This window comes from Andrena cerasifolii, chromosome 6, assembly GCF_050908995.1.
Source record: "Andrena cerasifolii isolate SP2316 chromosome 6, iyAndCera1_principal, whole genome shotgun sequence".
NCBI lineage: Eukaryota > Metazoa > Arthropoda > Insecta > Hymenoptera > Andrenidae > Andrena > Andrena cerasifolii.
The window spans coordinates 13731559-13752174 of NC_135123.1; the positions used below are offsets into that span (position 1 = coordinate 13731559).

At 45.8% G+C, this 20616-nt stretch overlaps 3 protein-coding genes across 7 annotated transcripts in view; 1 reads left to right on the plus strand and 2 right to left on the minus strand.

Annotated features, from left to right (window-relative positions):
• The window catches only part of Sk (small conductance calcium-activated potassium channel), a 166969-nt gene extending 150714 nt beyond the window's left edge, over positions 1 to 16255 (plus strand). For all 4 annotated transcript variants that reach the window (XM_076814908.1, XM_076814909.1, XM_076814910.1 and 1 more), the window contains 4 exons: positions 1025 to 1135; positions 4006 to 4133; positions 4229 to 4298; positions 4802 to 16255. In XM_076814908.1, the coding sequence (XP_076671023.1) occupies positions 1025 to 1135; positions 4006 to 4133; positions 4229 to 4298; positions 4802 to 5362 (870 nt within the window). In that variant the 3' untranslated portion in view covers positions 5363 to 16255. The remainder of the gene's footprint in view (positions 1 to 1024; positions 1136 to 4005; positions 4134 to 4228; positions 4299 to 4801) is intronic.
• Positions 1 to 20616, minus strand: part of LOC143370032 (galactose mutarotase) — an 89052-nt gene that overhangs the window by 28258 nt on the left and 40178 nt on the right. The gene's annotated exons all lie outside the window — the stretch shown is intronic.
• Positions 16400 to 20496, minus strand: LOC143370176 (uncharacterized). Of its 2 annotated transcripts, none has more exons than XM_076814913.1 (7): positions 19967 to 20496; positions 18777 to 19405; positions 18533 to 18681; positions 18259 to 18466; positions 17991 to 18182; positions 17792 to 17921; positions 16400 to 17719 (listed from the first exon to the last, which is right to left on the minus strand). In XM_076814913.1, exons 1-7 carry the CDS (start codon positions 20136 to 20138, stop codon positions 16842 to 16844), a joined length of 2358 nt encoding a protein of 785 aa, XP_076671028.1. In that variant the 5' UTR covers positions 20139 to 20496; the 3' UTR covers positions 16400 to 16841. The 2 variants fall into 2 exon arrangements, with proteins under 2 accessions (XP_076671028.1, XP_076671029.1); XM_076814914.1 differs by having other exon boundaries at positions 18777 to 19447; positions 19967 to 20108.

Below are 20616 nucleotides of genomic sequence, written 5' to 3' on the forward strand. Positions count from 1 at the left end.
TTATCGAGCGCAGCGATGCACCGAGTTACGGTGCACTTGCAACATTTCGGCACGATAAACGCTACTGCCAGTCTAATTTCCCCATTGGGAATACCCCGCTTCCTTATTGTTATTGCTCTCTACCCTGATTCGACGACTTAGGAGTCGCAGCCGTGAATCGTTAAGCAATTTAGTCACTATCGCGGTCAATTTACCGTGAAATCCTGCTCCACGGACGCGTCTAATCGCAGAGAAGCCCGGCGACGTGTCCAACTGCTCGCTTTCGTCGACGTCGCAGTCGTTTCTTTGTACAGAGCGATTCCTACAACCTAACGTATACAACGTCACGCGCAAACTTCAGTGGAAGAAACAATGGAGGAAACGTTGTTCGCGGGACTGTCAGCTTGTAAGAATTGCCTTGCACTCGATCGATTTGATTTTCTTTTGTGCTTATTGCGATGCTGGCCTCGATGGAGCTCTGCCGGCGAGTCGGTTTTATCGTCGCGTTCGCATTTCTTCGGCGGCGATACCTCGTCCGAAGAAACGGGAGTTGCGCGCCTGCTCGGGGCACAGCGCTGCGACGGGAGTATAGTTTTAATTAGCGGCTTGGAAAATCTGTGAAATCTGTCTGTAACCGAGGCAACGTGGTTTGCGAGGAAGAAGGATTCGAGGCGCGGCTAATTGGTCGGGGAAATGACAAACACTTGCTTTTAATGGGCCGGAAAGGATTTTCTTAAAAGAATCGAAACGGGTACGAGGAAGTCATTGTTTGCGACAGGCTGTGCGCGCTAGAGCTAGGCTGCTTGGAGCGTCTCGAGCAGATCGAATAGGCTCTATTCGAGCTGCTTCGAATTGCATACACGGACAGCTCTAGCGCGCGCACACCTTAGACCTGTTCCTTGTTTACAGGCGGACGTCGTAGTGGCAGGGAAACTCCGAAGATTCTATTAAATTAGTTCGTAATTAGCGCAGCTGCTAGTCACGTAATTAAATGTAAAACGGATAGCAGCTTCGAGTTCACAGGTACGTTTCACGGTGTTTTTAGGGCGCCGGATGCACGGCCTTGCTGGTGGCGGTTGTTTCCAGGAAGCTCGAGCTCACAAGGGCGGAGAAGCACGTTCATAACTTTATGATGGATACACAATTAACGAAAAGGGTAAGACGCATCTGCTCGTACATATTGCGAGGATCGTTTCCTTCAGCATTGTACGTACGTGTTCTGCTACCGCTCCTGTGACCGTGGTTTATCGACAATTCCATTCGCGGACTGTCCGCCAACTGTCGGCCGCGTAAAAACGAAACGGTGCATCGTCCAGTGATGAGAAATGTCATCGCACTCCTTGGACTTTCCGCTGCGAGATGTATGCTTCAGGAAGTTAAAGTAACTTCGTGAATATTTCAGAAAAAGAGAAGAAGCATTTTTTAACGTCTTTAACGTTGCTCCGAACGTAGCGCCAGTTTCAGAAAGCTTTACATCCCGCAGAGGAAGCTTCGAGGAATATGACGATGTTTGTTTATCATAGGCCGAAGCGTTACTTTGTTTTTCTGTAGCCGGCAGTGGACGGGCAGTCCACGAAATCTATATATTCACGTGACCAGCACGATGTGTTTTAATATCTTTGTGTCGGTTGTCGTTTGTGAAATATTATTGTACACCTTCTTTTGTGTTCAGTCTCGAGTATGTGCTGTAGAGATTGCGTTGCTTTTAAAAGAGAATTATGTGCTGATTCAGGTTGAGGTAATGATGTGTGCAACGAGGTGGCTCGTCGTCACTTTGTCCTGTTCTTTGATTGTTTTGTGGTTTAAACGATGTAGAATGCTAAGAAATTAACGCACCCAGCTATTCGTATCAATGCCGCTGGAAGCTCGAGGGAGCCTCGTCAAAGGAATAGCGCTGTAGATCATTCCAGACGAGGTTCGGTTAAGTTCCGGGGCTGCTCAATTGGCCGCGACATTCTTGAGACGTGGCGGGAAATGAACGCATTAATTCCATCGGACCTCGAAGCAAGAGCGTGCAGGCTTTCCTCGTCAGGAAATTTAAGAAGGAAATGCAATTTAATCTGCCCAGCGACTTGTACTTAAAATTCCGATGCATTCTGATTCAACCCAAATTACCAACAAAATCGCGACTTTTATGCGCAACTTGCATTCCACACTCAGCGTCGATATTTAGGCTTCCTCCTCAGCGACTAAACTCTTCGCTCAGCAATTGAATATCCAACACAGTTCAGCTGGAAAACAGCAGCCTTTAAAAAGCCGTACCTCATCTTTACTCAATCATCCAGAAAGCGTTGATCTTCCTTAAACTAAACTCGTGTGCGACAGTCGTCGAACCGAAGAAAGCTCGGCGATTAAAGCCACCCAAGTTCTCAGCGAGAGGCGTCGCTCGTGTCTCCTTGCGTTGCCTAATGTGCCATTGTCATTTCTATCCGTTCTCGATGGTCCAAGTGTCGCGATCGATCGTCGCTGAGGCTGGCCAGTACGGTCCTCGAACAAGGGAATCGCATCGTGCGCGACAAAAGCTGCATCAGCCTTCGTCCAGCGGCAGAAAAACTTGAAAGATGGGAGAAAGAAACGTGACGGGACTAGAGGGCGGATCGGCCGCTGTCGATCGAGTTAGGAAATCGTTTTCGAATCCCCTGATCGAGGAAAGCTCAAGTGGTCGGGGCACAATCGATCCGAGAAGTTCTTTCACGCGGTGAACTCGCCTCCTTTCGAGGTCTCCAGGCAAATTTTCAAGACGATTAATAACGAGAGACTGTCCCCAGCGGCGGGCTTATGAAGTATTCAGGCTCGTTACAGTTAACAAACGGCGCGTGGACAATCATCTCGTGTGTACATCTGGATCGAAGACTTTAGCCGCGGCTACTGAATTAACAAATAGCCCGGCGATATTTATTAACCTCGCGAATACCAGGGAGTAGCGGCGTGGTCGCATGCATGACCCCGAAGAGAAGCTCGAGGGTGACTTTTCAACCGTAGCGCGAGCGATCCACGTACGATCCAGTCACGTTCCCGCTTGTGCAACGCGAAATGCGTAAGGCCTTCGAAATATTTAAATAAAGATTTTCGGACACGTCGGAAGGCAAGTGAGTGCACATGCAGGAACGTAGCTTTAGTGATCACTGTTGCGGAGTCGGTTGTGGACACAAGACTAAATAGATTCTGTGCTGTGTATTAAGAGAAGCGGGAGCGCGGCTTAAACATGGTAAGTGGATAGTGGTTCTATTGTTCTCCCGATAACTCACGTTCATACTCTCGCTTCTCATCGAAATAAACGCGTTTCCGATCACTTGCTCACGTCGATTCTCCGATTATTGGACGCTTCCAAGATCGGACTTATTTTTATCGCGATTCAATGGCATTGAATTCTTATCGACGAGCTTTAGAATTCGAATTAACCACGGATGAGAGAAGCTGGACGGGAAGAAGCGTAGAAAAATCTTTTGCCAAGTTTCTCCCTTAATTCCCTACAACGGAGATATCTGCAATGGTTCTAGATAAAAGAAATCATATTCATCCTTCAGCTGCCTCTAGAATCCTCAATTTCAAACTTCTAATTGCCCACAAAGATTGTTTTGTGAATTGAGATCAAGGGATACTGTAAAAACTGTTTGAATTTTCAGTGAAATTTCACGTAATAGAGGGAAGGGACCAGGTAAGACATGAATACAAATTATTATTCTCACGAAACTAGACAAATATCGAGAACTTCCGAATACAGTAACCACGCGAGATATTACGAAACCACTGGAAAGCAACAGAACCCTCAGAAAGAATACTATTGCACGCTGTTCGGCGAAGTTGTCATTGCGAAATCTGATACCCAGACTGATAGCACCTAAGCACACAGTAGAGTAATCCGAAATGATTCGTTTTATTGATGATTCCGTAACGGGCAGAAGCTAGTCACTGAAAACGAGCCGTAACACGAAGGGATTAAACTGATCGATCGGACGGTACAATTGTTGATAGCGAAACAGCAAGTGCCGGGCGAATAATCGAGCTGCCAATGTTCTGTTTCAGTTGAAAAACGCCGCGGCGAACGTGCTGCGCGAGACGTGGCTAATTTACAAGCACACCAGGTTGGTGAAACGTGTCAATCCGGGACGTCTGCGAACGCATCAGCGGAAATTTCTGTTGGCTATATACGCGTAAGTCGATAACTGACTTTTCGATTGACGCCCATTAACCGGCGACCGCGCCGCCAAGGACAATTAACATCCTCACCCGTAACGAACACTTTCAGACTCAGGAAAGTCAAGATGGATCAGCGAAAATTAATGGACAATGCCAATACCATCTCGGATATGGCCAAGGTATCACCCGCACGCAAGTAACTCGGAATTCAATTAAACTTCCCCCGTCGGCCGCGTCGATGAAACGCTGCCCCGCGTATCGCGAGGTATCGATCAATCGCATCTTTGTGCCCACCGCCGGCAACCTATCCGTTGGCAAATTGTCACTGGTGGATCTCGATCTGGTGGACTCGGGTGTCCCTAAAGCAACAACTTCCCCAACCTGCTAACTTCCCAAAGGAGAATGTCCAGTTTGGTGGCATTTGGGTACCCTGAAATAAGAAAGGAATAGCTATCGTTTCCAATCAACCCTAAGTAGTAAGGTCCTTAAAATCAACCTAGCACTCGCGACCACGATACCTACAGAGCTCAGGGCTGAGAGGCAGAAGAAGATGAACCTAGAAAGATGTTTCTTAATTTCATTTACCTAGAATGCTATCAAACCCCTACATTTATCCGTCAACTCCACCTAGAACCCGTTATTGCAAGCCTGGCGCTGACCGATCGTCTCCTGAACCCTGCAGACGCAGAACACAGTGTACGAGATCGTGTCGGACATGAGCACGCGCCAGGACGCCCTGGAGGAACGTCTGGTGGGCCTGGAGGACCGGCTGATCGGCCTAGAAGAGAAACTGACCGGTCTTCAGGGTCAGCTGGAGCTGCTGCCGGGGGAGCTAACCAAGTGCCTGGCCCGTATGGAGCAGAGACGCAACTTCCTTCACCCTGACACAGCTGTGGCGATGGCGACGCAGGGCGGCGCTGGCGGCGTCCCCACTGGGAACAGCATCTCAATGGGCATCTCGGGCAGCAACGTGCACCATCCACTGTCGAACTCGCCACTGCTGCCGCACTCGAGGAGCGTCCCCAGCGCGCCCAGCACCCATCCCTGGCCAGTCAGTCCGGTTCTGCCTCCGGTTTCCAGCCGTACCCCGCATCTGGTGCCAGAAACCGGCAAGCACCACACTCTGGCGCATTCCACGGTGGGCACGACGACCAGCTCCCAGTCGTCCACCAGGCTCACCTCGCAGCCGGGAATGGGGGGACTGGGCAACAGCCAGGGCTCCGACACGTCTGCACACAGCTGAGTCTCGTCTTTGCAGCCGCAGCACTCGTATTAAGGGCCCCCGACACGATGCTCGGTGGTCCCAGCCGATGCTCGTCTACCTTCGAGTCCCTCCCGCGCAAATGGCTCTACACACCGTACTCTCTCGGGGATAGGAAGTTTCTTCAGGTCCATCGGTGCATCGCGAATCCGTTGAACATCCGCGAGCCCCTTGGCTGGCAGAGTTCGACGATGGTTTAACGTCGGCTTGGCGGCGAGGGAATTCACTTCCGGGGTTGGGCAACCCTTAGCGAAGGCGGAGGGTACCTTTTAGCGAGGAAGGTATTTTTTTTTTGGAGGATCTCTGGTGGAAATCGAGTTTTATACGAGGGGAATCGAGACGGGGTGAGTAAGAAGTTGGCGACAAATCAGTTTCAGCGGTTTTCGGACGATCTCGTGGCGTTTGGGATCTGGCCACTTCGCGGCGAAGTTGAAACTTGATTTCCACAGTTTTCCACCCGGGGTTTTTTTTTCGAACTGGTCGATCGGTTTAAATGGAGTCGGAGAATTGAACCTCGCAGCCGTCGACGGGTCAAACTTGTCTCGCCTACTTTTATAATCGCAGTTAAAACGAAAGTCTTGCAGTAGCATAAACAACGGGTCCAATCCTCTTCCCGATTGACTGTCTTCTTACTAACGAGAACTAAATGCACCTACACACAGACGCTAGAAGGAGGGACCTTTGACACGTTAGAATCGATCCAAGTTTCGAGACTCTTGGAGGCGTGTATAACGAAAGGGAGGGACTCACAGGTACGGGCGTCATCTTCCACTCGCTGCGAGCTGCTCCCCTGCCCAACTTGCGTGCCTGAAAACTTTTTTCTTAATATTTAAATATATATTCGACACACGAACTCCATCTTATCTCTGTATACCTCGTGAGGAAGGACGCGGACAGGCACAAAACGTGTGTGTAAGCAGAAGAAGGAGCGCGCGGGGAGAACGTCTCCCCCCGAACGAAGGGTGGCTCTTAAGGAGGACAAGCACAGTGAAGTTTCCTTTCGAAGAGAACGGAACACGCCTCGTTTCGACCGGTCTTAGGTGATAAGTTGCCGATATTAGTGTGAAACGCAAATAGGAGGGCGTCGCGTTCGTCGGTAAGTTTTAATTTCTGCTCTGAATCGCGGATGCGATGTCTAAGGGGATGAAAAACTAGCGGGGGAATATTTTACGAGCGCTTTACATGAGTAAGATAAGGAAGGCTCGCTTTGGGAGAACCGATAACGTCCGAGCGGTGCATCCCCAACTAAAATTTTAAGTTATTCCAGCGGGGAACATATTCCTAGTCACGTGTGCCCCTTAAAACGGCTGAAGCACTCGAGTCGCCCTTATCGTCGCTATCTTGCTCCCCTTCCGAGTCTATTACACATCTTACGTTTTTGCGGAATGGATTGAGAGATAGCTGAAGATCCAGGGCATTTCTGCAGAGCCGCAGTCACGAAATAATACGTTTTACGCTGCTTGATATGCATATAATACACCACCCCTCGAAGAGTGTATCGGAAGAAGGAACCTCGTCGCTTCGCAAGAAACTGCGTTGCGCAGGCAACCGACTAAATTCGATTAGAAGCTTGCCCTTTCATTCAACTTCCACGAGTTGATCGCTTCGTGACTGTACCCCGCGACATCCACCCCTTAACGAGCTGCTTCCACTATCAAGAAATGATCAACTGTACTCGAGCCAAAGAAGGAATCCCCGACGCAGGACCTCAGCGTTTTAAGAGCCGATCCTCCAGGCAGAGAATCCATAGAAGACACATTCATTCTCACCCACTTCAGAATCGAATCGAGCCGGAGGAACTTTAAGGGCCACCGAGAGACCACGAAGTAATCACCCGGGGCTGACAAAGGGAGAACGCAAAGTGATCTTATCCGCTTTAACGTCCGTAGGTTACATAGGATATTATATTGTTAGTGTATACAAAGTGTATGTACACGGCGCACGGGTACAAAGGCTACGTTTCCACTGAAGGGGGAAATTTTTTATAAACGGGCTACGCACAGCGGTGTACACGTGTGTGCGTGCCTGTGAGTGTGTGCGGAATGGACCACTCGCGTCGCACATGCACGCACACACAGGCGTCGTAAATATTGATTTCATCGAAAATTGTTGTCGACGAAATCGACAAGGTTCAAAAGGGATGCACCGTGCAAAAAGTGTTTCTTTTATCTCCGGCGCTTTCGAAGGTTTTAAAGTTTTATTTTTATAACGTAAAGTGCGAGCGGCGTTCTAACGACTTCGATCATGTGCAAGAAGCTGACCTTCGCGTAACCTTGACCCAACTTCTTGCAGCTCAAAGTCGGGGAGTCACTGTTGCAACTTCTGCGGCGCGCATCCACTGCTCGGTTTAAAATCGCTGGCGTGAAATTCACGGAGAGGTAAACGATGGCAAGGAAATGCTCTGGCATAGATACTAATGAAGCTCCGGGAGGGGTGGTTTCTAAATTTTAAAATGTACGATAGGTCCAGTCTAGGCCCCCGGAAATTTCTGTCTTCCTACATACTCGAGTTCGTTTCGAAGTCGTTTCGAATACAGGGCGGCCCACTGGTTTTGGGACGGCCTTGCGTATTGTCTAGATTTCTTACTACGGAGATAAATTCGATCTGCAGGAGGACTTCGAAGTGGCCCTGTCACGAGGCTATAAAGCGACTTTGGAGAGTTCATTACGTGGCCCCCTTTTAATCTAGAGTACCTTCGTCAACAGCGATTTCCCATGAAGCTAATATTTGCGAAATTATGCGGTTACTTGGTCCACCCTGTATACACACTCCTCGAAGCCGTTGCCACGGCAAGATAGGCTTAATTAAACGAAATACGACTAGACAAATGGGAAGTAATCGATCCGCCAACGACATTTCGTTCGACGTCGGCAGTAGGGCTATATGGAATGCTGCTTTGGACAGGAGGTTCTAAATCACTGCAACGAATACTACTGCAACAGTACTGTACGTTATAAATCACAGATCTAGGAAATCACGGGGAAAGAAAATGAGAAAGTTAGGACCTGCTCCGAGGATCTAAGCTTCTAATTATTCAAAATTCACGTTGCAAGCGCAAAGTTAAAAATATCCACAGTAAAGTACAATTTCCCTAGAAAGATGCTGGCGCGCGTTACTATCTTTTGCATCGAGTTACAAATTGAGACCTTTCCATTCCACGAACTTTGGTTAATGAGCGCTCGTGGCTCGCAGCACTCCTGCGAAATGCATTCCCCCGAGACAACTTTCAGTTTTACCACTTCCTGTTCAGAGTGCCGTTTCGTTCAATCCTGAAAGCCAGACACACTCTTCTCGCGTGTTCGTATTGTGCGAGGCCGGTGAGAGCTGCAAGGGTCGCCGGATGCCGACCTGGCCAAGACTTGACTTTGTTGTAGTAAATCGTTGAAAGGGCTCGAGCTTCCGGTCGCGTGACATTCGGCCAGCCGCGTTGCAGCGCTATCATCGATACCCGATACACAGGGAAATCGATAACGCCGGCCGCGACGTATACGTTCACGCGGGCGTATATAAAGTTAATTACGTTAATTGATACTAAACCGTTGAAGTTGACTAGGGTGGTCGGGAGAAAACGAGCAGCGCCAGCGGAATTAATCGCCGTCACGCGATGCTGCGATTAATTTCTACGGCGCCACCGGGTATACATATATACATATAAATATAATATAAAACACACGCAGCGCATATACAGAGACACACGAGAAACGAACGATGAAGAGCAGCAGACAAAGGCAGACACAGGAATATTGATAGTATACTATGTTATCATATTCCGTGACACATTCATTCGTAATGTATTATTAATTTCGAGCGTAACGTAGCGTATTACGTTCTATGTCCACGCATCCGACGTGCATGATTCGTTCTTTCCGACACCGTGATCAGTAATCCCGAGGATGTTCAGACCTCCGAGAGTAACACTACCGACGACTTAGCGCGAAAGAGCAACAAACGAACTAAAAAAAAAGGGGGGACAAAACAGAAACGAAACCGCGCGACCGACACGTGAGCCATCGGATAATAAATAAAATAATCGAGATTTTCGGGGGCAGGCTGGGTCTCTCTGTTCTCCGATGCTCCCGGGGCCACGTCGAGGCTCGAATTTCTTCGATGAATAGACGAAATCGATCCATCGGGGGAAAAGGGTCGCGCGACTTTAGCCCCCGGACACCTGCTTCAAGTGAAAACACATGTACACGCTCGGAAAAGGATAACAAAAAAAAGGGACAGTCGATCGACGAGAAGGGACCAGTCTGCCCCCAGAAATGATTCGAGTGTTCGTTTCCGGGATAAATGTTGGGACCTGGTTTGTCTTGTCCGTCATTGTTTCTTTTCGAAAGCGTTGTTTCGCGGCTACTCCGAAACGCGAAACGGGACCAAAAGAAAAAAAAAAAAAAGACACAATTGTCACCAATGTACTCATCCCCCTTCTTTCTTCTATCCCCCATCTCTGGCTACCCCCAACCTCGCCTCCCTCGAATTTCTCTTCTCTCACTACCCCTCTGTTCTCGATCTGAAGGACCGTCTACACTTCCATTTCTTTCTCCTCGAATCTATTCCCGAATCTCGATCTATCACTTTCCCCCGCCTTCTACTGCGTTTCTCGCCCCCCTCTGTATGCCCCTCCCTACCCTCTCCCTCTCTCGCTGTCGCGGCTCAACGTACTGGACACAACTCCACACGATATTTTTATATAGATTTCTTAAAAGTGCATTATAGTGCCAGGAAGACCACGCCAAGTAAGAAAAATAAAAAAAAAAAACGGTCTCGATATCGGAGCACTAGGCGATAGAGACAGGTTCTATAAGTATTACGTAATGTATAAATACGAGAGCTGTAGGTAAATCATCGAGATCATCGACTAGCATGGCGCACGATCGTGAGGGACACGTCGGACAATGAGAGACGGCTCTGCCGCGAGGGATGATTGGGAAATCGGGGGTTGGAAATCGTGGGGAAAAGGAACGCAACGCGTCTACGCGTCGTCGGTGTTTGCTCGATTCCGAGTCGAATGGAGGCGATTATTTGCTCGAGCAACGGGAACGCCAATTCGTTCGGACGGCGTTCCGGATTTTCGAAGGAATTTCGCTATTCGCCCGCTATCGTTCGCCGGTAATTGAGCGGATCGGTAATTTTAGTTAATGGTTCAGCGGCCTCGTTAGACTGATCGGTACCATTGTTGCTTTGAATCAGAAATTAGCATCATCCGCCGGGTTCGAGCAGCTAGTGTCGGGAGAGTTCAGTTCCATTGCGAACCCGACGACGGAACGCGATCAGTCCGAAATGAATAGGTGAATGATATAGTCGAATAGGAGAGTTGCATCTCGATCCTTCGAAGAAACATAAAGTTTTCCAATCGTGGCCCTAGCATTCGGAAACAAACGATATCCTTTAAGTATCGAATAGTTCGATGAGACTGTAATAGTTGTTGACGCTCTTTACACCGGGAGAGATTATCGTTGAAAGAAGGATAACGGTAGAGATCGCGCAATATCACGCGACCGAACATCCATACACCCTGGGAAAATAAGTTGCATCTCCCTCTGTCGAAGTGATCCGCGAATAAACAGAAAAGCCATCGACAACTACGCCTTCCGTGATTTTATTTCAACAACAAGCTTTACTGCAGAATGTCTCCCCGAACGACGAACAATATTAGGAAACCTGTAGGGAAACGAAGTGACGAGACAGGAAACACGAAGAAACGTCGCATTCTGTCTCGCGTTCGGCCGTATAGACGCACCCTTAAACCACGGTCCCACGTGTGCAGTACGTAGCGGAGAATGTATCAGAGCATCGTTTCTTAAAAATCATTACCTCTCAAAGGTAACACGCGTCGAGGAGCCGTTTCGAGGGTGTTCCGCGTCGCGAGATGCACTTGTGGGAACGTGACGTTACACCGCAGAATTATGTGCGTGGTGAGAAGGATCGTTTTAGTATGACAACCCGTGGAAAGGACTTTAACCGGCGATCACTACGTTGCCCGAGTGAAACTGTTTCATCGACGGCTATCCTTCATACGATATATTCATATTACAGATAAAAGAACCATACCGTACGTGTATACAGAACGAACGGCTTCGTTTACCTGAAATGTTTTTCTTGCTTTGAACGGTATTAAAAAATAGTTCTTCCAAAGCAACGGAGGTACTTCCACGTCTAGTTTCTTCATCCCTTTCGATGGGGGTACAGACATTAATGGCCACGACTTTCGCTTCATTCCTTTTCTTGGCGGTCTCGATAAGACACTGCATTTTTCATACTAACGTTCGAGGGAAACTGTTGTACTTAATGAGTCTTCTACAAGAACTACTTCTTCGTGTCGTTCGGAATAAGGGGAATATTTCAGCTAAGCGAAGTTTCTACCTTGAATACGCAGAGATTGATTTGTATGTTTATACCTGTACATATGTGTATACTATATCATGTAATATACACGATATTATAGTATATAGTGTATGTATATATATATTGAAACGTGTATTATGGCCTTTGTTTCGAACAGACTTTATACATACTTTCACGTTAAGAGAGAGAACGGAGGGCGCTTTTGCGCTCGGGGTGGCAAATTCGACCGGCGCCTTTCCGCACCGTGTTTTCACATTCATCGAACGTTTCATTGATGTTTAAATGTTGTACTATATATGTGTACATATGTATTTTGTGCGTTCAATGGGTGTGAGAATATCGGGGCAAGGAGAGAGCGATCGAAAGTGCTCTGTGGTTCAGGACGAGGGTGATTTCCCCTGTTGCGTAACGCGAGATGTACATTTGAAGGGCGAAACCTTAAGCGTTGATAATAAGAGTAATGCAGACATTAATTTTACCTCCCACGATCTTTCTCCGTGTTCATTTCGAGTAAGTTCGTAGAAACTTTATCTTGCGACGAGCTTAAAGTTCAACTCTTCAAGGTGGAAAGGCATAGCTCTTCATTGGTAACGAAACAATATCTTCACCGTGATTCAACATTTGCGTTTTCCTACTTTGTCGAATCAGAGGACGACTCTGCGTTATACGCGATACTTTTTCCTGTCAAGTTCAGCCAGAATGGTGCGCTTCACTTCTGTCCAAAGAAACATAGAAGAGGCTGCTCGTAGTTCCGTTGCAATATGCGCGCAATCGCGGCCTTCATTTCGCGAAAATCGTTCGTGTCACCGGTCGACGGCACTGTCAGTGATAGAAATGGGTCGCGTAACGCGAAAAGAAAGGGAAAATATGTTGGGGAGAGAGCGAAGGGAGCGGGAGAGAATCTGGAGTCTGGAAAGAGGAGACTAGGCGCAGTGTAATGAAACGGGGACGGGAAAGAAGAGCGAACGAAGAGCCGGGCGTAATTCGTATGCCTTCTTCCTTCCTGTTGCGGTTAACTATAACGAACGAATTTCCGGACGGCGGGCTGACGCGACGCTTGCAAATCGAACTCGTGATTCTCGAAGCGTAGGAGGAGAAACGAACGGGAAGAGAATTCCAGCGAATGGGTCGCAAACTGCGAGGGCTGAGAAAGAGGGTAAACGGCGCGGAGGGCCACTCGCAAATCGAAAACGGTTCGATCGATCGTCTGTGAACGCGATTGCCAGCTTAACAGCAATTCGAGTCAAAACGAATGCAAAGGAAGCAACTAAAATTACAGTCGGAGAAGCTGCTGTTCGAGCGACTAGTGCGTTATTACCACGTTTAATAATTTGTTACTGTTGCTATTATTATTATCATTATGGTCAATAACGGTAGCGTTTAAAACGGTTTTAACTATCAGACACTTTATTAAGGTCTTTACCAAATATTACCTAGCGGGCTGTCGCCGTCTAACTGTAAACGTAAAATGACCAAGAGATTACTAAGTAATGTACTACCTATTAATCTATAGGGTGATTTAGTGACCACGAGTTAAGGGGAAAATAGTGTTTTTTAACGAACTCTCTCTCTTTCTCTCTATCTCCTATAATTTACCGTTGAAAGCGGACACACACAAGACGCAGTAAAGTGTTCTCCGGCGCGTTGTCATTGGTTAATGTTACTGTAAACTGTTAGCATGTGCTGTGATTGTTAAAAAGAATCGTTATAATCGCCGAGGACTTCCTCCGGTGAGCCCAGTGCATTACCATCTATGATTCTTTCAGTTTCAGTAGTTTCAACGCCTCGGCGTTAATGTCTGACTTATGACTGGTTCATTCCACTTGCAACGTTATTTCAGTACTTCTCTCATACCGTTACTGTTACTGACATGTATAGAAGAATATTTTATGCAATCTCTGTTGAACATTGTTCTATTTTACCATCGAGAGTTACTGACGCATGAGATTTATAAAAAAAATAATACACGATTTAGAAAACTCTCCTGCTCCGAGTTAGGTGTTTACGAGCCGGTGTACTTTCAAGTTCTTTTCTTCCAATTACCACCCTCTACCCGGTACAGATCTGAGCTCGGAATCGTTGCTGGTGAAGTTTATATTTATATTTCTAAGCAAGTAAAACGAGTGCCAGGAAAATTAGTACTGTTACCTAAATTATTGGCTTCATCGCGTTGCTTCAAATACGGTTCCCTAGGCACCTTGCTGTTGACGTTCTCGGAAAATTCCGCGATTGTTTCGCTCCGCGGCGTTGATATTTCAATCAGTGCTTAGTTAGCGACGTTTTTGTCTGCACCGGCTGGACGAGTGTCGTTGACGTTGGAATTGTAAGGTTGATTATGTAAGTTCGTGGAGTTTCGTTGGCAGACAATCTGCGCGGAACACGGGTGTCCCTGAAACAAAGCAACCAGAAAGGATTTCACTTCCAAATGCCGTGACAGTTGCGAATTCAAAACGGTGAATACACACGGAGCTGCTCTACGAAATTCAGTTGCAATTTATGGCGCAACGTATCCTTGAAATTCACACGCAGCGAATCAATTTCAGGACTTGAAGGATTCTGTACCACTTAGAAATTCATTTCATCCTCGTCGGCGGAGAGTACAAAGACAGAGTTATTATTAAATATGTATCGCGGCGCGGTGATAAAGTATTTAATGATATTGGAGTTCTATCGCCAATCGTTCAGAATGAATGAGAGGATGTTGTTTCTATGCGAGCTTAACAAATCCGTGACGCATCGATGACGGGTCCTTCCACAAGGATTCCTCCGAGAAAGCTGCGTCTTCTGTGTGCCCTTTCAATGTGCCAACACATCTGAGAAAATCTAGATTACGACGAAATGACCCGCAGGGTGTCGCGCTATTACTTCTACGTTATCGGGCGATGGCTGGCGTGAAGCATGCGATGCTTGCTCAATTGGGAGATTGTACTTTTGGGTCGTTCATTTCCCAAATACACGACGTGTCCATCGAATTTGGAGAAACTTCTGCTATTTTTCTATCAACGAAACGGTGGTTGTAACTGACATTTTTTTTTTTTTTCGTTAATTACATATCAACGAGCGAATAAACAGAGGCAGTTGAGCGTGGAAACTTTTATAATTTATGTTCACAAATATAGTAATTAAAACCGGTGGATTCCAAGCTGTAAAATCTAGAATTCCGTGAATTTTCCATTATACTCGGTTGAATTCTTTGTACCTACAAGGGTGGCTGAGCGAAGTTGAAGGGCTTCGCTATTGGAAAATGGACGATTCATTTTTAGAACGTACACCGAGATGAATGAAACGAGATCGATAAGTCGAATGGATGCCTCTTGTATTCCACGAGCGTGTAATGATGCAAAATTATTTCGGGCAAAATTGCATCGGTGATTCAAGGAAAAACGAAACCCTACAAAACCCCTTTCCACGGTAGTAGAACGAACCTCACCCTCGTTAAACTGTACTGCGAACCTCATTTTGGTGGAATTTTTTTTTTAACGAAAGTTAAATTGTAACGATTTGTTCTCATTCTTTCTCATTTTTATAGAAACCGTCGAGTGACGGTTTTCTAGGCCGTTTACTAATAGGTACATTGTAAACAGAAGAGAATGCTCATGATTTGTTATTAAAGAACGAAATAAAAGAAATGGAATCTGTTAATTTCTCGAATCACCGATTCAATCGTCGCGGACGATAGCGTCCGTCCTGTGGAGGAGAGCCAATGTTGGTCAAGCGAGACCCAAAGACCAGAGAATAATTCATAACTTGATCGTTGAAATTCACAATCTGATCGCGAATAGTATTGGGGAAATATCGTCGAGCGCGAGAAACAGGAGAACGCTATCGTTTGATGACCAATAAAATTTAAAGGAAACAATTCCCACGCAACGAATCTTGAAAGTAGTCAATATCTAATCAATTCCGAATGATACCGTAGGGGTAGACGATTTAAATGAAGAAAAAGAGGAGAAACCAGGAAAAACCCAGTAAACGTAAACCAAGTAATGCCAATAACGTTAAAGAAACACAAACTTGTAAAGCGAATGATGTTCAAGAATGATAAAAATCTTCCATTAGATTGAATATCATTGTGGAGCATTGATTATATAACGAACGAGTTGTTATTCTGAAACATACGAGGGTGCGATTAACAACGCGAGATGTATATATACGTATTATTATATTATTAATATAGCGATGAGAAAACAAGAAAAAAAATGTAGCACATATTTTTAAAGTGAAACAACCGTGTTGAGAAAGAGAGGTCCTATCGAGCGGATACGCGCACGGTGCTGATTGCGGCACTAATAAGCGAACAAAAGAAACGATGAATTTCGATCCTGTTAATCATAGACGAGGGTAACAATATCAAGCGAGCACCAGTCGATACCAAAAAAAAAAATCTAATCCCAGCGTGTATCCCCGAGGAGCGCTGCTAAAAATCGGTCTTCGATCTAACGAAGGGATAGGAGTATAACGATTACAATGTTTATGAACCAATGCATTTTCATGCCGAAAACGAATAAAATTTGCAAGTCGAATTGTGAACCCTTCTTTCTATTGACTTACCTGCCAACTGTCTCGGACCTACCCGAACAATCTGAAATTCATCCGAACTTAATGAAACTCGTTCGAAGTCGGCCGGACTCACGAAAAATCTACTCCAGTAAGATGAATTGAATAAAACGATGCTTATTATATTATATCGATGTCATATTTATTTCTAACGTCGAATTAAAAATGCATCACTCCCGCCGATCACTTCTCGGAATTGTATACTACAGAGTTACATCATTCGTGACATATATACAATGAAGCTTGTTTCTTGTAGTTTATATAATACACGTTCAGAGTTTAAAACATCCATAGGATTTATATGCCGGCAATTTTCTTGCGTCTCTTCTTATTATATATTACTGTAGTTAATTACTCAATCGTAGGAAGAGCTATCACGTAAACAAAAATATATCTCCTCTCCCTTTTTTTTTTATGAAAGACATACTACAGACGCGAGTGTACGCGAATACGATAACACGATTTCGTACAAGCTTTGTACACTGTAGTACGGCACAAAACATTCCTCCTACGTGATAGATTTGAAGACAGGAGACACAGAAATCATCTTCATTTGCTGTCAGTCGGATGTTATGTTTTCCAGTTGAGAAGTTTCTGGCGCTTGTTTGTTCGAGACCGCTTCCGCTTGCTCCGCGGGCACCGATTTGTCAGAGTCCACTTTGTCGTTGACAGGATCCACACCCTTCGACCAGGAGCAGCTTCTTCTGCCGGGAGACTTTGGCATGGACCAGGTCCTGCTTCGAGATCTTCTCTTCGGTGATGTGCTGCGTGACTTCGCCCTCGTGATCTTCACCTTCGATGCCGATCGGTCCCGCCTACGTTTGTAGCGATTTCTTGTATTATTCCAGGACTTGGAGCGACTGGTCGAACGAGATTTCCTCCTGGACCGCGACCGACGAGACCGAGACTTCACCCTCGTGGAAGATTTCGACCGCGACTTCGATCTTCCTCGTCGTCTTCTCGAGCGGGATCTGCTTTTGCTTCTGCTGCGTCGTCGACTTCGTGACTTCGATTTACTCCTCGACTTTGATCTCGATCGCGATCTCGATCTACCGCGTGATCTGGAAGGAGACCTGGATTTCGACCGTGACCTTGACCTCGACTTCGATCTCGTCCTTGACTTTGATCTTGACCTGGATCTGCTGAACGACCGTGAACTCCTGTATTCGAATGAATGATAATCCTGACCAACCAAGTGAGCAAAATACTTGTAATACTGCTCGTTGTACAAGTGAGGATTGAAGGTGTGAAGCGCGCGAGCATTTCCGGCATTACGCCACAGAAGCCCTCTGCCTCTCCCGCGTGGAAAACGCCCACCCCTGGGCATGCCTCTGGACAGAGCGGGATAGATCATGGGCAGTGCTGCCTCGTAGTACCACGGCTGTGGAAAGCGTGGATATATGGACGGGTAGGGGAGAGATTCTAAGGGGCCAGAAGCTGAAAAATCAAACAGATAGGATCAACTATGGCCGAGACCCGATAGTACTTCTCGATGTCGACGATACTTACCAGTTGACGAAGACGGATATGCTACGTTTTGTTTTAAAACACTTTTCAACTTTTTTGTCTGCTCTTCTGCGCCCGAGTTCTCGCTCGCACTTGCGGAGTGCTCAGACTCCTTTCCCTTCTTACGTTTCTTCTGTAAAGATGATTAAGAGCGTGTAATTATATAGATACTGTAAAAAAAAGAATAAAGCGTGATACCTACCTTTTTCTTCTCTTTCTTCGACTTCTTCTTTTTCGATTTTTTAAGTTTCTTATCTTTCTTCCCATCCTTCGTATCTTCGTCTGAACTCAATAACTGAACGGCACCATCTGCTTTAATATTTTTCTTATCCTCCTTCCTTGCGTCCGTATTAGACACATCATCTATTTTAATTTCATTATTTTCCACTTTTATCTTAAAATGTAAAATGTATTTAGTTTGATTTCACGGGGACAAGGGTTTCGACTGGTAAAGTTTCCTAGAATTTTACCTTTATTCTGTCGAATAATTCGTCCAGTAGACGAATGCTCTCTAGTTGCCTTTGTGCTTTTATTAATTTCTGCCCCTCTCTGGCAATTTTCATCGACACTTTATCTTCTTCTTTTTTACGAAATATAGTGAGAACCTTCCGTTTCCGTTTCTCCTCTCTTTTTTGCCGTCGGTTTTCTTTCGCGTTTGCATCAGCCTCCTCCTTTTTCCTACAGGGGGAAATATTTACCGTAATTCCAGTTACGTTCACAATTACCAATCTTATTGCTAATTACTTTAGCTCTTCGCGGCGCTTCTCTTCAGCTTCCTCTTTCCTACGAATCCTTTCGGCTGCTATTGTATCCTGTGCTATAAGACGCTTCCTCTCGAATTCTCTATGAGCAATAGTGCTATCACTCATGTGCTTTGTTTTATCAAAAGTGATCTACGTAGGATAGTCAAAGTAAATAAATTACATTACATCATCGCGATTCCGTTCTTTACAAAATTTGCATAGAAAATTTCAAGTCCGAAGCGCACCTTAATGGCGGCCGTGAATGCATTCTCTCCTTCTTTTTTAAGTAGTTTCATGCCGCGCAGCGCATCCATAGCTCTAACGAAATCCATATATTCAACATATTGAATATATGCCTCAAAAAATATCCCATCTTCGTAACTAAACTTATTTATATTTGTGCCAAGGCGCATCCTACATCTATAAGGATCAGCAGCAGGTACATCAATTCTTCTAAGCGTCCCCCATTTCTTAAAGATTTTCGCTACCAGGGGTTCGCTAGGCACAGTTGCGCCGTCTTCTGTAAACCACTTAACGGGCAAGCCCGTTACGTGCAGGCAATCTGGCCTCTCTCCGGGCTTGAGTTCGTTCATGTGCTTGGCGTCTCTGAAGTAAGAATCCCAACTGTGTCTGGTGGGAAAGTCATCCTTCACCTCCGCCGCGCGAACCTTCAAAATGTTTGGAAATCCGGACAGATTCAAACGCTGCGAGTCGAGCCTCGCGAGCACGCGCTGCAGCCTGCATCTGTCTTGCAAGTCTCCTTCCAATCTGATAAACTCCAGCGTACTCTTGGCTACCTTCAGAGACGCAAACTCGTCCGGTAGTATAAGGGTACGTATCTTCTCCATTACTTCCCATGTTGATATTGTTTTTCCTGTTTATAGCGCAGTTAATTTTTCTGTAAAAACCTACTATGCTAAAAATATTATGTGTAATTATAGATTTGCACAAGTTTAAAAGAGCGGCATATATTCCCTGTTGCAATAATCAACGTTATTAATCTGCATATTTATCGCACAAAGTTCAGGCACACAGAAGAAATATAGGGTAAGGTTTGTAGAAATAAATTTCATTAATACATAATGGATAAAGAGACATAAGACACATTGTGTAAGATACAGTAAATAGGTTCCATTAAATAGAGAAGTAATCAAACTTTGGACACAAGCATAAATTTCAATCCTTTCGCTACTGAACTAGCATCGAGCAACTATCGTCCAATGGTCTCTAGCTATTAAAGAGCAAGCGTACTACTCCAACGAGAATGTAGATAGAGTAAATTGTACGATACAAGATACAAACGCTTCAGAATCATGTTCGAACAGTGATGGATGTACTTGCCATTCGTGCATAGCGAAAGAATTAATACTATCCAGAGGAAATGGAAGTACTAGAGCGGCGAGTTGAAGGTAACTACGATCCTTGACCATTTTACCTGGGACTTTCAGTTGGGGAAGATTAACAGACACATTTATCTTTGCAACTGGTTTCAAATAAAGTGCGCGCGGTGTGTACAGGGGCACGATATCGCTTAGATCCCTACAGCTCCGAAACTGGTTAACAACCTCACTACTGGAATTTTCACCTACCTTTTTACCATCGCTCATTATTAATCTAATGTACCCTTTAGTACAGTAGAGTACGCGATGGTACCGAAAGAGACTACAATTATTCTTAAATATCTAATCTTACGAGAAAGCAAAGGCTAAGTGAGATGAAAACCGTTCAGTAGAGAGGTTGTGTATCCATTCGAAACGATCAACGAAAAACCTTCCCCGGGGCCGATTTTCCTTCTCCACTTCACACTGTAATATCGTCCCGTTCGAATCACTGTCGCCCGATTTACTGTGTCGTCTACTTTATCCGCGAGATCGAAGGAAATCTTGCGCTGCGTCACACTTCGCCGATCGGCCACCAAATATCAATGAATAGACGAAGAGTCTCACAATCAGAGTGCACGCAACGCATCCCTCCCAAATCCCAATTTCCATCTAGGTGAGAGCCTATGGCGTGGCTTCGCCTCCCACCGTATTCACAAAAACATTGTAGAAGGGATGGTCGCGCAGCAGATGCCAGCCGTGTGAA